Raw genomic sequence first — 15156 nt, forward strand, 5'->3', positions numbered from 1 at the left:
AAACTTGTGGCACTTTGGAATGAAGGCTGGTGTGGTCTTTGGTGTGTTAATTTTCCACCCTCAATGTCCCCTACATGAAGGGGCACCACTATTTATGGGCAGTTCATTGCATTCAGTTAACTGTACCTGACACTGGAATCTGAGGGGAAAACAGATCTGAATCAGCCCCATCTGCTGCTTTTCACCCTTTTGATGGTGCTTGGGACTCATTTTTGTTCTTTTCCACCCACAGGAGTGCAAGTGTCTCACCATAGTGTCAGTGTGCCCTGGTGAGCAGCCTGGGCTGGGCTGGGCTCTGGTGGTGCCAGCTCTGAGATTTTGGGATGGCAGAGCTCTCCCAGGTGCCAGCTGTGGGATTTGGGCATGGCAGAGCCCTTTCTGGTGCCAGCTCTGGGATGCTGGGATGGCAGAGCTCTCTCCAGAGACAGCTCCAAGATTTTGGGATGGCAGAGCTCTCCCAGGTGCCAGTTGTGGGATTTGTGCATGGCAGAGCTCTCTCCAGAGACAGCTCCAGGATGTCTCCCTGTGTGACATTTTGCTGGGATGGCAGTGCCCTCCCTGTGTGACATTCCCATGCAGGAATTTGGCAGACAGGGCTCAGTAACACCCCTCTGCTGAGGCTGATCCAGTTCTGGCACAGGTTAAACAAACTTATCCAGCGATGTCTGTACGTAATGGGAAAGGTTTAAAAACCTCTCCATCTTTCAGTCCATAAAGCCGTCAGCAGCGTGGCTCTGTGAGCACAAAGAAGAAGAGCTGTCTCTAAAAGTCCATTGCGCCTTTTAAGTTCATCATTTTTATGCCAGCTCTTCCAGCAGCGGCATCATTCCACCTTGTTCCTGGCAGCACAAGTGGTGGCCACTCTTCTTCTTCATTGCCCCAGGTCTGCCCTGGGGGTGTCAAACTCCTGAGTTCCATGAGATCTGTTCAAGTAAAACTCTCCTACCTCAGGCTCTACACCAAGGATTGCATTTTCAATTTGAGAGGGAGGTTTCCAGCAGTGCCAGTTCCATCCCAACCTGCCTGAGCACAGCTGGGATGTTTGCAGCTGGGATTTATCACCAGCTGGGGTCTGTGCACAAATCACCAACGGGACAGGATTGCTGGGAACGTGCCTTGAGCTGTTTGATTTTCCAGCATCAACCTCATTACATGGTTATGACAATGGGAAGATGCCAGCAGCTCACATCCCAGGCAGCAGACCAAGAACTCAATGTTACAACTCACTTTATAAGTTTTTTGACCAATCACACCAAGCAAAAGCACATTGACAGTAGTTCTATCCAACCACTATAAGCACAGGTACCTTTGGTTAAACAATACCTGCTTATTTCAAATATAATACGTGCTTGTGAGCCTTTTAAGCTCACAATGCACAGAGCTCCATTATTAAGCTTCAAACTTCCTAATATCTCACTAGATAAACTTTTCTGTAGCTTAGAGAGTTATTCTAGACAAGTGTTAATACACAGACCATTGTTCTATTTGTCCTTGCTTTCCTACTGTTTAAATAATTTTTCTGCTGACCAATCTCATGACTGCTGCTTGGCTCTAATCACAATTCTGCTGCCTCTGAGCCTGCCTTTTACAGCTTCCCCAAACCCTGTGATTTTGTGGATTCCCACAGGACTGTCACCCTGGAGTCCCTGGCTGGGACATGAAGGCTCCCTTCCCTCATTGATGTTGGTCTGAACCTTCAGCCTGGGGCTGCCTCTGATCAGGGAAGGAAGAAGGCATCTTAACCTTCCCAAAAACCACTTCAGTGTGTTACACCTGACAGAAATATACCTGGGATGGAGGGCTGGAACAAACTGTCCTTTGGCAGTGGCAGTGTCACTTCATTGAGCTTGAAGGGAGCTCTGGGGGAAGATGTCTGTGAGTTACCTTGTCCAGACTGTGCCTACATGAGCAGCTACAGAGCAGCTGCTGCCTCCAACAGAGGCTCTCAGAACATGCACTGCTAATTTATACCTTACTGGTAATTTACATTTCCCTGTTCATTTGCAATTTGACATTAGTGCCTTTCATCTGGGAGCACCCAGCCCTTGCCAGTGGCCAGGACCTGCTGTTGTCCCTGTGGAGCAGTCAGGGTCCTGTCTGTCCTTGTCAGGGCTCCTGTCTGTCTGTCCCTGTGAGCACAGTCAGGGCTCCTGTCTGTCCCTGTGAGCACAGTCAGGGCTCCTGTCTGTCTGTCCCTGTGGAGCAGTCAGGGTCCTGTCTGTCTGTCCCTGTGAGCACAGTTAGGGCTCCTGTCTGTTTGTCCCTGTGAGCACAGTCAGGGCTCCTGTCTGTCTGTCCCTGTCAGGGCTCCCATCTGTCTGTCCTTGTGGAGCACATCGAAGGCTCCTGTTTGTCTGTCTGTCCCTGTGGACAGTCAGGGTTTCTGTCTGTCCCTGCCCTGCTGGAGCACAGGGCTGCTCAGCACTGGTGATGGGCTCTGAGCTGCCCTTGTCTCCCACCTGGGCCCTCCTGGCACGGAGCTCAGGGTGCTGCTGCCTGTGCTGTGACCCTGTCAGAGGCTGCAGAGAGCCCTTGCAAAGCTGCTCCTTCACCCCATGCCTGTCTGACATCATTCAGAGCTCAGCTCTGTTTGCAGGGCACTGTTTTAAAACAAACAGAGAAAAAAATGCTCCTGAATTTCCTCCCTGCCCAATCTACCTTGTGTGGGAGGAGAGAGAGGCCACCAGCCAGGCAGCAGGACCTGCAACCTTCACTCCTGAGCCCTGCTAAGCCCCTGTCCCCTTGGGCTGACCCTTCATCCCTGAGCATCATAACCTCAACATCCTGTGTTTAAATCCCTCCTGCCTTGGTTAAGGGGCAGCAGGACAGCAGCCTGCTTCTCCTGAGGACCTGTCAAACTGGGAGCCCCCAGCTGTGCTCTGGATGGCCAGATGTGGCCAGATGTGGCCATGAGGAGACCCTGGAGCTTGGTCATCGTGTGGCCAGCCCTGCCTTGTCCAGCTGGGGCTGATGAGGAGCCAGGGGCTCTGTGCAAGAGCTGGGCACAGTGGATGGCATTCCTGGTGCCAGGTGACAGGGACACACTGTGGGCTCCTGCACCACACAGGGACAGTCCTGACCTCTGTCTCTGCAATGGGGTGACATTGCTGGTATCTCCCATCAGAGGAGTGCTCTCAGTTTTGGGAAGCTCAGCACTGAGAGATGCAGTGGGGACTCTTTCAGTTGCAGCTGATGTTTTCCTGGAGCAGCAATCTCTGGAATTGCAGCTCTGGAACAGCAATCTCTGGAATCTGGAGAGAATTTCACTTCATGTGCACTAATTGTGACTGAGCTGTGTCTCACACACTCTTAGCTTTAATGTGGCAGCTCCTCAGCTCATTGTAAAAAAGGCATTTAAATATGTGTGAGTGGAACTCTCTCTCTGCTCCTGAGCCATGTTTTATAGGAGCAGCTCCACAGCCCTGTGGAAGATGTGCCAACAAAGCTGAGCACTTCTATAATGTCCACAGTGTTTTTAAAGACAGGAAGTAACAATTCATTTATTCTGCTGATCAAAAGAATATTTGCCTGTTTAAATATTCACACTCTTGAGCCTGCTACAAGACTGAACTGTCAGGAGGGGATAAGCTCCTGATAAGCACGTTAGCTGGATTTATTTAGTGTGATGGCCAAAAGAGAAATCATTAATAAGTCAGGATCTAGACTGGGGAGCTCCTGAGTGCTCAGAATTAGAAATAAAGGTGGGGAAGCAGGAGGGAGGGAGATCTGGCACTCTGATATGGAGGAGAGGAGGAAATCTTGGAGAACCCATCATGAAGATCTGCTTTATAAAGAGGTGTGCTGTCCATAATCAGAACCACCACATTCTTTGTCTGCCCTGTATTCTCCCACAGGCACACAGGACCTGCATGGACTGAGATGATCTTTAAGGTCCCTTCCAGCCAAACCCCACTGAGTGATGCTGTGATCTGGGTCCATTTTGTGCCAGCTGGCACAGATTGCTGTGTTTGACTGTCCCTGTGTGCTGCTGTGATGGCTGATCCCACAGGGCTGCACAGGGGTGCAGCAGGACCCCATCAGCAGCTGTAGGAATAACTCCAGAGGCTGAGGGAGCAGCACAGAGCCCTAAACATGGGTGTTCTGCAGAGCTGGGGGGCACACAACCCTAAACATGGGTGTTCTGCAGCAGACCTGGGGGGCACAGAACCCCAACATGGGTGTTCTGCAGACCTGGGGGGCACAGAGTCCTAAATCCATGGGTGTTCTGCATATCTGGGGGGCACAGAGCACTAACATGGGTGTTCTGCAGACCCAGGGGGTTCAGCCCTCTCCATGGTGGTTGCTGCTGGAGGCATTTCAGAAGGACAGGTAGAGATGTCCCCTTCATGCTCTGGAGGGCATTTGTGGCCTGAACAGCCCTGGGGGCATCCCTGGGGAGGTGATGGATGGTGTAGCATCAGAGCTGATGGTGCTGTAGCTATGAAATAGAACTCAGATCATCAGTGAGTCTGGGCACAGACTCTGCTCCTCAGACACCCCTGAGCACAGAGCAGCTCCTGTGCTGGTGTTCAGAGGGGTCTCAGGTTGAGGGAAGAGATGAGGATCTGACTCCATGTTTCAGAAGGCTGATTTATTATTTTATGATATATATTACATTAAAACTATACTAAAAGAATAGAAGAAAGGATTTCATCAGAAGGCTAGCTAAGCTGAGAATAGAATAGCAAAGAATGATAACAAAGGTTTGTGGCTTGGCTCTGTCCAAGCCAGCTGACTGTGATTGGCCATTAATTAGAAACAACCACATGAGACCAATCACAGATGCACCTGTTGCATTCCACAGCAGCAAATAATCATTGTTTACATTTTGTTCCTGAGGCGTCTCAGCTTCTCAGGAGGAAAAATCCCAAGGAAAGGATTTTCCATAAAAGATGTCTGTGACAAGCTCCCACCCCTGCCCCTGCTCCCAAGGGCACAGCACAGTGCTGTGTGCTCCAGAGTGAGCTCCAGGTGCTGCCTTCCCTCCCTGTGCCAGGCACCAGGCAGGTCAAGGGACTGTGTGTTCCACAGAGCTGCTCTTTCCCTGCTGTTATTTTACTGACCTTTGCTGCTGGGGGTATTTCCCAAAGCAGAGCAAGGTCTGCCCACCCTGAGTGGCTCCTGTTGCAGCCTGTGTGGAAGGTGGGCACTGCACAGGGTGTCCTTTGTGCCCTGGCTCTGAGGGATGGGCAGTTGTTGTGGCTCTGCTCCCAGGGAACAGCAACAGGAGGAGAGGGAACAGCCTCAGGCTGGGCCAGGGGAGGTTTAGATTGGAATGGAGGAAATGTCTCACTTAAAGGGGGGTCAGGCATGGGAAGGGGCTGCCCAGGGCAGTGGGGGAGTCTCCATCCCTGATCTGAAGGCCGAGGAGTGAAGAGGCCCTGAAGCCAAGCAGTGCCTCTGTTGTCTAGGAACAGTCCACACTCCAGGCTGTCCTTTATCTGCATTTATTGGTGCTGAACAACGGGTTATGTTGGAAAGGGAAGGTGTGGAAACCATTGGGGTTTGGCTGATGCCAGACAGGGCAGTTCCGGGTGGTTATTGGAAATGGCTTTGTGCCCCAGGTGAGAGGTGTTAATTGAGTGGTAGAATGGATCTTGTTAAATCAGCGGGCAGCAAGAGGTGCTTTGTAAATGTTAGCTGCCACTTTGTGGCCTCTCTGTGCTCCAGGAGTGTTTGCTGTGATTCCAGGTGATTTTTCTGCTGAGGGATCATGAGGCAGTAAATGCTGGGATATCCCTTTTCTGTTACTGAGACAGACAATAAACATCCTAATCTCACTGCCTGCTCTGAAGAGTGGATTTACAGCTGTGTGCTGAGCAGAAAACAAACGAGCAGAGGATTCAAAGCAGGCTCTGCAGCAGGCAAACACGAGCTGGAGCAGAGCTGGGGTTTATGCTTTTTGTCTTTTGAATTTGGCTGACTTGATTAATCCAGCCTGATGTGTGCCAAGCTGTTCAGCAGAAACTCAGCCCTGCTTCCTCTTTCCCCAGCTCTCCTTGTCAGCCTTCTTTTGTTTGTCTTTTTTTGTCTTATATAACCCAGGTGAAAAGATGCTCTCTGTAAATACATTTGTTTTTGTGGGTCTCCTTGCAGGTTCTCGTGTTGCAGACTTGGGATTTATGTAGAATAAAGGGAGCCAGTGAAGGTGGTGGTGGTCACAGTGCAGGAGTTGTGTCACCTCCAGCCCTTCCTTGGGCACCTCCAGGGATGGGCACTCCAAACCTCCCTGGGCAGCTGTGCCAGTGCTGAGCCCCCTTCCCATGGGGAAATTCCTGCTGCTGTCCCCCCTGAGCTGCCCTGGCCCAGCCTGAGGCCGTTCCCTCTGCTCCTGTCCCTGTTCCCTGGAGCACAGCCCGACCCCCCCGGCTGTCCCCTCCTGTCAGGAGCTGTGCAGAGCCACAAGGGCCCCCTGAGCCTCCTTTGCTCCAGGCTGAGCCCCTGCCCAGCTCCCTCAGCTGCTCCTGGGGCTCCAGACCCTTCCCAGCTCCATTCCCTTCCCTGGCCATGCTCCAGCCCCTCAGGGTCTGCCTTGAAGCAAGGAGCAAAATCAGCCAGTGCAGCCCTGGCCCTGCTCAGACACCCCAACAACCCCAGCCTGGGCATCCCTGGGAGCAGTTTCCAAACACTCCTGGAGCTCTGGCAGCCTCAGGGCTGGGGCCTTTCCCTGGGGAGCCTGGGCAGGAGTTGTGTCACCTCTGCACCCACCCAGGTCCTGTGTCCCTGCAGGAGGGGCTGGGGAGGATGGTGGGAGTTGTTTTATGCAGGGGCTGCTGTCAGTCCTCAGCTCCTCAGCCTGTCCTGAAGTGAGAAAAGATGTCCTGGAGTTTTCTGAACTGGAAGAGACCCCCAAGGATCACCCAGTCCAGCCCTGGCTCTGCACAGACACCCCAACAATCCCAGCCTGGGCATCCCTGCAGCTCCTGGAGCTCTGGCAGCCTCAGGGCTGTGCCCATTCCCTGGGCAGTGCCAGCATGCTCTGGGGGAAGAACCTTTCCCTGAGCTCCACCTACACCTCTCCCTTCATGCCTGAGCCTTGGACCAATACAGAGAAAACCCCTTTTTTCCCCCCTGTTGGAGGCCAGGAACATTTCTCAATGAGACCTCAGCAAGGTCCTTAAATTAAACCCAGTGCTGAACATGGGGAGTTTTTCCCCAGCCTCCTCAGACTTGGAGAGTTTTGTGAGCATGATTTAATGAAACATATTCAAGCATGATTTAATGGGACATAAAATGCGTCTTTGATACCTCATTGATCTAAAGGAGAGACAAAACTGTGAGGTGGCTCTTTCTTTCCACTACTGATCCATGAAATTTCAGTATAAATCCTCCAAGCATGTACCAGCCTGAGTTTAATTGCAGAGAGCAGGATTTAGTGGGACAAAATGTAATTGTGTGACCTGCACTGATTCATTTCCAGATGCTGGCAGGTGCTCTGCGCTCAGGGGGTGTTTCCCACCTACAGAGCAGGAATGGGAAGGGATAACCTGCAGCCTCCCTCAGTTTTCTTCTGTCAGGACTTGCTGCAGACTGGCCCAGTGCCTCTGTGTCGTGGTGGGTGCTGTTCAGGGTGCTGGGACCTTCCTGAAGAAGACACCTGGGGGGCCACAGGCAGGTCTGTGCTGACCCTGAGTGATTTCAGCTCTTCTGGAACCCAGGAGATGCAGAACAAGGGGTCTGTGTGTGGGGTTCCAAGGAGAGCCTTTGTTGAGCTTCTTCCCCAAAAGGATCCAGGGACCAAGAACCATTGAGCTGGGCAAGCAGGGTTCATTATGGGGATCTCGAGGGGTGGGGTAAAACAGCAGGGCCAGTGGGATGAGGGCACAGGGGTGGAGCCAGGGGGAGGGCCAATGGAATACATGGAATCTGCATGTCACAGCAAGGCATGCTGGGAGAGGCCTTTTCCCTCACCCTATCAAGGTGGCTATCCCTTGAGGGGTTTTCCCTGGACTCCTGGCAGGTGGAGTCTTTCCCTGTTGGCCCAGTGGCCTCTCCACCTGTGTCCTGCAGGTGTGGCAGGACCTCTGCCCTGGGGCCACCTGCAGATGTGCATGAGCCTGGAGAGCACCTGCTCCATGGGCAGGGAGAACTTTCTGAGGCAGCCTTTGGGATGATGGAATGAGGAATGTGGGCTAAATTCCACATCTAATGATGGGCTGGTCTTCAGCTGGGTAGGCTAATCACTGACACTGGAATGTGTTTGGTGGTCTGACCCTTGCATTTAATTTAAATGGAGAAGTTTTCAAGTGTAGGGAGTGCTCCCCTGAGCATTCAACTTTCTAGAATGAGACTTGCTTTGGGCTGGCCACATACAGCACGAGCTGGGTGTTAGAAATAAAACCTGAGATTCACAGAATCCAAAGTGCTTTGGGTTGTGGGGAACTTAAAAGTTGTCCCAGGCAGCGACAACTGCCACCATCCCAGGCTGCTCCCAGCCCTGCCCAGCCTGGCCTTGGGCACTGCCAGGGATCCAGGGGCAGCCCCAGCTGCTCTGGGCACCCTGTGCCAGGGCCTGCCCACCCTCACAGGGAACAATTCCTGCCCAATATGACTCTCTTTGAGCTTAAAACCATTCCCTGTATCCTCTCACTGCTTGTCCTTGCAAAAATTCCCTCTCCAGTATTCCTGTGGACCCTCTTTAGGCACTGGAAGAGACTCTAAGGTCTCACTGAATTTTGAAGATTTTTGCCTGGGGTTTGAATTCCAAGGGCCTTGGCTGGCACACAAGCAAGGGCTGAGGGGATGACTGTGGGCAGGGGGTGTCAAGAGTCTCAGCTGAGGTTTGGTGCATTGCCTGGGACTCTCCTGAGCCCCTGGAGCTGGGGCCTGGGTAGGTGCTGGATTCTCTGTACTGTTCCTCAGGGTTCTCATTGAAGTTCTGAAGGCAGCAGGATTTCCCACCTCGTGCCCACCCACCCTTGCAGCAGAGGCAGCCTCTCAGTGGGCAGGGGGCTGTTTCTGGGGGTGCAGGAGAGCTGTCGGGGCTGCAGCCTCAGGTGTCCCAGCACTGCTGACCCACAGTGAGCCCTCCCTGCAGGCTCTGAGTGCTCCCCAGTGATGCAGTCACACCTGTGCCTCTGCCTGCACAGGGGCTGAAGGGTAAAGCATCCAGATCAGCCCTTTTTCTATGGAAAATGTTAAAAGAAAAAGCCCAAACCACCCAACAAGCCAAAGCCCAGCACTCCCCACCCGTGCCCTCACCATTCCCAGTTTCCTGCAGCTTCTCCCTGGCTTTCCCAGTGATGTCTGAGCTCAAGTGTTGCTCTGCCCTTTTCCCCTCCCTTCCCAGGACAGCTCCAGTGTTTTCCTGCACACTTGCAGAGATATTTGCTGGTATAAAGAAGCCTCGTGGAGCTGCAGGCTGTGGCAGAGCATCCCTCACCCCTCAGCTTTTGGCACCAGCACTGAAGGGACCCTGTGGGAGGAACACAACAACCTTGGTGTTAATTTGGTTTAAATTTCTGCTTTCCCAGCTCTGGGGTGGGAACCAAAGCCACCAGAGCAGGGTGTTGGTGCAAAGCCTCTCCTGGAGCTTTGTGCCCCAGCAGGGTGGGCTGGCCTTTCCCACTCCTCCCTTCCAGGCTCATCTCCCCTCCCTGGATCCCTGTCCGTCTGTCCATCTGTCCTGGCCCTGGGGAGGGAGAGCCCTGGTAGGAGAGGTGCAGGGAGAATGCCAGTGAGCAGGAGATGAGCCTCAAAGAGCTGGGTTTGGATTTGCCTCCAGAGCTCTTTGATCACAGGCTGAGCTCTTTATCCCCTGCAGCATTCCTTGGGGGAAGGCTGCCCAGAGGTGAGCAATGATTAAAAGGAAACATTCCTGCTCCTGTGACAGCCTTGACTTCACCAGAGCAGGTATCAACATCAACCAAAAGCTGTTTTTAATGTCTGAGTCAGTTTAGTTTGACTTTCTTGGCAGGATTTCAGGGTCACTTGTCACTTTGCCCCATCATGACCGTTCTTTCATCCATTTTAAAGAAAGATTTTCCCTTTGGAATATCCTTTTCAATGTTTGGTTCCCTTCTGTCGAGCTCTTGGCTTGCTGTAGGGTAGGCAATAATTAAATCAAGAAACACAACCGTGTTGTCACCCAGCAAACTTGTTTAACCAAAGAAGATCCATAGAGAAAACTCTGTTTCTGTGGAAATCTTTGTCTCCAAGTCTCATTCTGGAGTCTGAAGAACGCCTGCTGTTGCCTAAGAAACACCCAGGACAATTAAAAGCAGAGGCATTGCTGGGGAGTGAGGAGCTGCTGGGATGTCACTCTGCCTTTGGTCTTTCTCTGCTTATCTGGGCAGGGTTGCTCCATGCACACTCATTGCAATTTGGGACTCTGGTCCTGTTCCCTGTCCAATCTGTGAGGGATGTGGGGAGGGCGTGGGCAGGCTCCTTCTGTCCTTGCCCCACCTGGATTTATTGTAGAGGCAGCTGGAGAGTAGAATTAAATTGTTGGAAGTGGATTAAGATCTCCTGTTTGCTTTCCACAATTGCTCTGTTAAGAGGAGGTGTCCAGTTGAGATGAAACGTGGCAGGGAAACAACACCAGTGTCCCTGTGCTCCCTGGAGAGCTGGGGGGCACCTGGAGCGCCCCTTCCCTCAGAGCTGCCCCAGCCCTGCTCCATGGATGTCCCTTCTTCCAGCTCTGGTGTGTCCATGGAACATGGACCTGCTGCTTGCCAGGGTTGGTGCTGGTGCACACCTGGGAGCTCCTGCTTTTGTTCTGCTCTGAAGTCTGTGTGAGCAGAGACCGAGCCCCAGCCCCTGCCCTAGTTAAGGAATGATTCCTGAAACCAGGGAGGTGATCACAAGAGTTTGGGTTTGACCATCCTGGCTGTGGAGTGCAAAGACACCAGCACAGCACTGCTTCAGAGGCAGGAGTGTGCTCAGGAGTATCAGCTGAGAGAGCAAAAACATTTATTGAGACTATTTAACCAAGGCTCCTTTTATGTTCATTGCTTTCCAAAGCAAATGGGAGGAAAATTCCCAAGTGCTGTTGAAGAACAAGGCTCATTTCTGAGCACCTGTAAATCTTGGGGCAGAGTGGGACTGGGGAGTTTCCCCTGAACTGCTGGAGGCATTTGCTGTGTTCTGGAGGCCACTCTTGCTTATCTGCCCACACACAGCTGGGGTGGGTGTGATGGTGTTCACAGGGGTCTCAGGTTGAGGGAAGAGATGAGGATCTGACTCCATTATTTCAGAAGGCTGATTTATTATTTATTATATATATTATATTAAAACTATACTAAAAGAATAGAAGAAAGGATTTCTTCAGAAGACTGGGTAAGAATAGAAAAAGAAAGAATGATAACAAAGGTTTGTGGCTAGGACTCTCTGCCCGAGCCAGCTGACTGTGATTGGCCATTAATTAGAAACAACCACATGAGGCCAATCACAGATGCACCTGTTGCATTCCACAGCAGCAGATAATCAATGTTTGCATTTTGTTCTTGAGGCCTCCCAGCTTCTCAGGAGGAAAAATCCTAAGGAAAGGATTTTCATAAAAGATGTCTGTGACAGGATGGGTGCTGGATGTGCCTGGGACTGCTCTGCTTTGCTGTGCTCTCTCCCCAGCAGCAGCGACTCGAGGTTGGATTGGCACTGGGGATCCCTGGCTGTGCACAGCTGGGAGGGCACCCTGGGATTTGCACCAGCCTGGCTGAAATGCTGCCCTGTGAGCTCTGCTGACCCCTGTGCCCTTTGTGCTGCAGGTGCAAAGAGCTGAAATACGGGAAGGACCTGCCCCAGATCTCCATCATCTTCATCTTTGTGAACGAGGCGCTGTCGGTGATCCTGCGCTCGGTGCACAGCGCCGTCAACCACACACCCGCACACCTGCTCAAGGAGATCATCCTGGTGGACGACAACAGCGACGAGGGTGAGCAGCACTGGCAGCTCCAGCTGCACCAGCAGGGGCTGGGTTTGGTCAGGAATCTCCTGGAGGGTTCCTGGGCAAGGGCACGTGGGGTTAGGGGGTGGGTGTGCTGCTGACACAAAGCTCTCTGCAGCTTCTCTGGTGAGGAACGGGGTCAAAGCACAGCTAAATCTGAGAGAGCTGTGAGCAGAGAGCCATCTGACCTTTCCCTTCAGTACCATCCAGAAGCTCTGGTCTCAGGGTATCCTTGTTTCTGATAATAACTTTGGTTGTTGCAGATAGGCACCTCAAAATATTTGCCAGGACAAGAGCCTGGAGCCCAGAGGGATTTCTGATCTGGCACCTCCCAGGGATGTTAACTGAGATGTTTCCTCTGTGTGTGCCTCAGTTTCCCTGCTGTAAAATACCATCCTAGGCTTTATAGATGGCTGGTGCTCTGCAGGGACCCTCATTCCCTGAGTTCTGAAACAGGAAAGATGAAGAGGAGGAAATAATTCCAGCTCACCTGTCCAGTCAGGCCCTGCCACAGCCTGGAGGGGATGTTTGGTTTCCCACATTACACATGAGTGTCCTTTGGTTCAGCCTGCTCTCAGTCACTGTTGTCATTCCTTCCCTTCTGCCTTTTGATAACACAGAACTGCAGGGACCATTTTCAGACTCAAATTCTTCCAAGAATCTTCTTTTGTTTCCTTCCAATATCCAATCAGGGCAGTTAAAATCCTTGTGAAGGACAGCAAATAGTTAAGTGACTTTGTTTACTGCCTTCTTCAGTTGTGCTGTGTCTTCATCCTTTTAATGTTATTTGAAAAAAAATGAATGCAGGAGTGCCATGGATGGTGTGATTGGAAGGAAGAGCAGGGCAGGGAGCAGGGTGTGGAGCGCTCATTTCCAGAGGGAAATGAGAGCTCTGCCTGTGAGGAGAGGAGCTGGTGCACAGTGAGCTGTTCAGGCTGCAAACACAGGCACTCAAACACCACAGGGATGAGCACCACAGAAAGCTGATGAGTTCTAATCACCACTAAAGGAATCAGGAGGGCTCCTCAGCTGGTGGGAACCACGGCAGCTCCAGGGCAGGGGCTGGGATGGTGCCAGGGCGAGGCTGTGGGATTTCAGAGCTGTGAAGGGGAAGTGCAGGGGAGGTGCTGCTGGGGTATCCCACAGTGCCCAGCACCTGAAATAGCAGAATGAGAGGCTCTTTCTCCAATTTTTTATCCTATTAATGGGGAAAAGAGAAGAACTCTTTTAAAGAGACGCCATTGGTGGTAATCACTGAGCTTCTCCCTCATTGGTGTGCACAAAGGATGTGTTTCTGAACAGCCTCTTCCTCACTCAGGGTGAGGCTGAGGGTGAGTCAGGTGCTCTGGAGACACTGGAAAGTCACAGGACAGCAAAACAAATCCTTCTTAAAGTGTCTGCAAGGCCAGGGCTGCAGCTGGCAGTGGGGATCAGGGCAGGATCCTGTACCCACTGTGGGATGGCAGGGCACCCCTGGGGTTTGGCAGGGCTGGGGCAGAAGGGTGCCCAAAGCTTGGACTGTGTTCAAGCACTTTCATTTCTGGCTTTCACAGAATCCCAGAAAGTTTGGGTTGGAAAGGATCTTAAAGCCCATCCAGTGCCACCCCTGCCATGGCAGGGACACCTCCCACTGTCCCAGGTGCTCCCAGCCCTGTCCAGCCTGGTCTTGGGCACTGCCAGGGTTATGTTGCAGTGTTGGAGTTGTGTTGGATTGTTGGGCTGTGTTGCAGTGTTGGGGCTGTGTTGCAGTGTTGGGGCTGTGTTGGAATACTGTACAACACCAAGGAAGGAGATGACCCCAACTGATGAACAAGTTCCAACATCCTGGGCACAAGGTGGGAAAATCCCAGTGTCCTGGCACAGCTAGGCTGCATCCCACCCCGAGGGTGCTTTGATTGCAATCAGGAGTGTCCAGGGTCCCTCATGGTGGCCCAGGGCTGTGCTGAGGGCTGGACATCCCTCAGGAGTTCTGTCCTCAGAAACACTGGGTGCACCAGCAGAGTGGGGTGGGGGCTGAGGTGGTGCCATCAGCTGGCGGGGTGAGTTCATAATGCCACTGTTCTGCTGCTGAGGCTTTGCAGGCCTCATGACAAATGAGATTTTTAAGGAGGGATTTGAAGGAAGATAATGAGGTAACTTGGCAGATGTTTATGAAGAGCTCCTCCCAAGCGTGTAATAATCTACTTTTCTCATGTAAAAGAAATGATACAAACCAGAACGTATCTCTGGGACCATGTGCTCCCTCTCAGCATCCTGGAGGAGCTGCAGTGACAGCCAGGAATTATTAATGGCAATAACATTGTCACAGAGTTCCCACTAATGGTGGGCAATCATTCTGAGCAGCAACAGCAGCAGCACGGAGTTGATGCTTTGGATATTACAAACAAAGTCATCATAATAAATAGATTTGGCTTCTACAGGAAAATAATTACAGGAAAATAGTTCCTCATGAGCTCTCAGATTTAGAGATGAATCCTGGAGGATCAGGCAGAGGATGGGGCTGTGTGGGTGTGACTTTGGAGGCTGTGATTGAACAAGAAGGAATTTCTTCAGCCTCGGTGGGAGCAGCTGAGTGGGAGTGAGGGACAATTCCTGTGGCTGCAGCCCAGGAAAAGCCTCTGGAGGCTCAGCTGTGTAACCTGAGAGAAGTCTGGCTCCAGGGAGCAGTGCCCAAACCCAGAGCTGTGCTGTCCCCTGGGTCACCAGAAGCAGCTTTGGGGAAGTTGCTGAAGGCTCAGGACAGTCCCTGGCTGGGCTTTGTGTGGGTTTGTCAGGAGGGAAGAGAAACCACAGCAATTCTGGGTAACTGAGGAGCAAAGCACCAAATATTAACAGAGATTTCCAAATCAAGCTTTAATATTAGCCTCAGAGGTGGAGGCAAGAGCTCCCTGCCCTGCCCACCTGGCTCTGCGCCCCCCAGGCAGAGCTGTGACAGCCAGGAGCAAAGCCTGGTGCTGGTGTGAGGTTTTCAGGCTGGAACAAAGAGCTTTGAAGCCTCATTAGGCACTCCCTGCTCTCAGCTTTGTTGTACAACAGCACAGCACAACACAAAAGTGTGCAGTGAGAGATTAAAGTTAATGAACACCAGCATTCTGATGCTTTATGTCTGAGCTGTAAATAGATAAAAGATGCCAATGTAATGTAACGGGGAAAAAAAATCCCTCCTTGAAGGAGCAAGCTTGGGGAGTTGTAGCTTGAACCCCCTTCTCCCTTGAGCTGCACATTACACTTCATAAAGACTCTTTTGGAGGCTGCTTTTATTTGTGCTTGTT

At 51.9% G+C, this 15156-nt stretch overlaps 1 protein-coding gene across 1 annotated transcript in view; it reads left to right on the forward strand.

Annotated features, from left to right (window-relative positions):
* GALNT17 (polypeptide N-acetylgalactosaminyltransferase 17) overlaps window positions 1-15156 on the forward strand; it is a 237154-nt gene that overhangs the window by 72206 nt on the left and 149792 nt on the right. Inside the window, exon 3 of the mRNA XM_074557284.1 lies at window positions 11706-11872. Coding sequence (XP_074413385.1) covers window positions 11706-11872 — 167 coding nt within the window. The remainder of the gene's footprint in view (window positions 1-11705; window positions 11873-15156) is intronic.

Source organism: Zonotrichia albicollis, chromosome 22, assembly GCF_047830755.1.
Source record: "Zonotrichia albicollis isolate bZonAlb1 chromosome 22, bZonAlb1.hap1, whole genome shotgun sequence".
Lineage (NCBI taxonomy): Eukaryota > Metazoa > Chordata > Aves > Passeriformes > Passerellidae > Zonotrichia > Zonotrichia albicollis.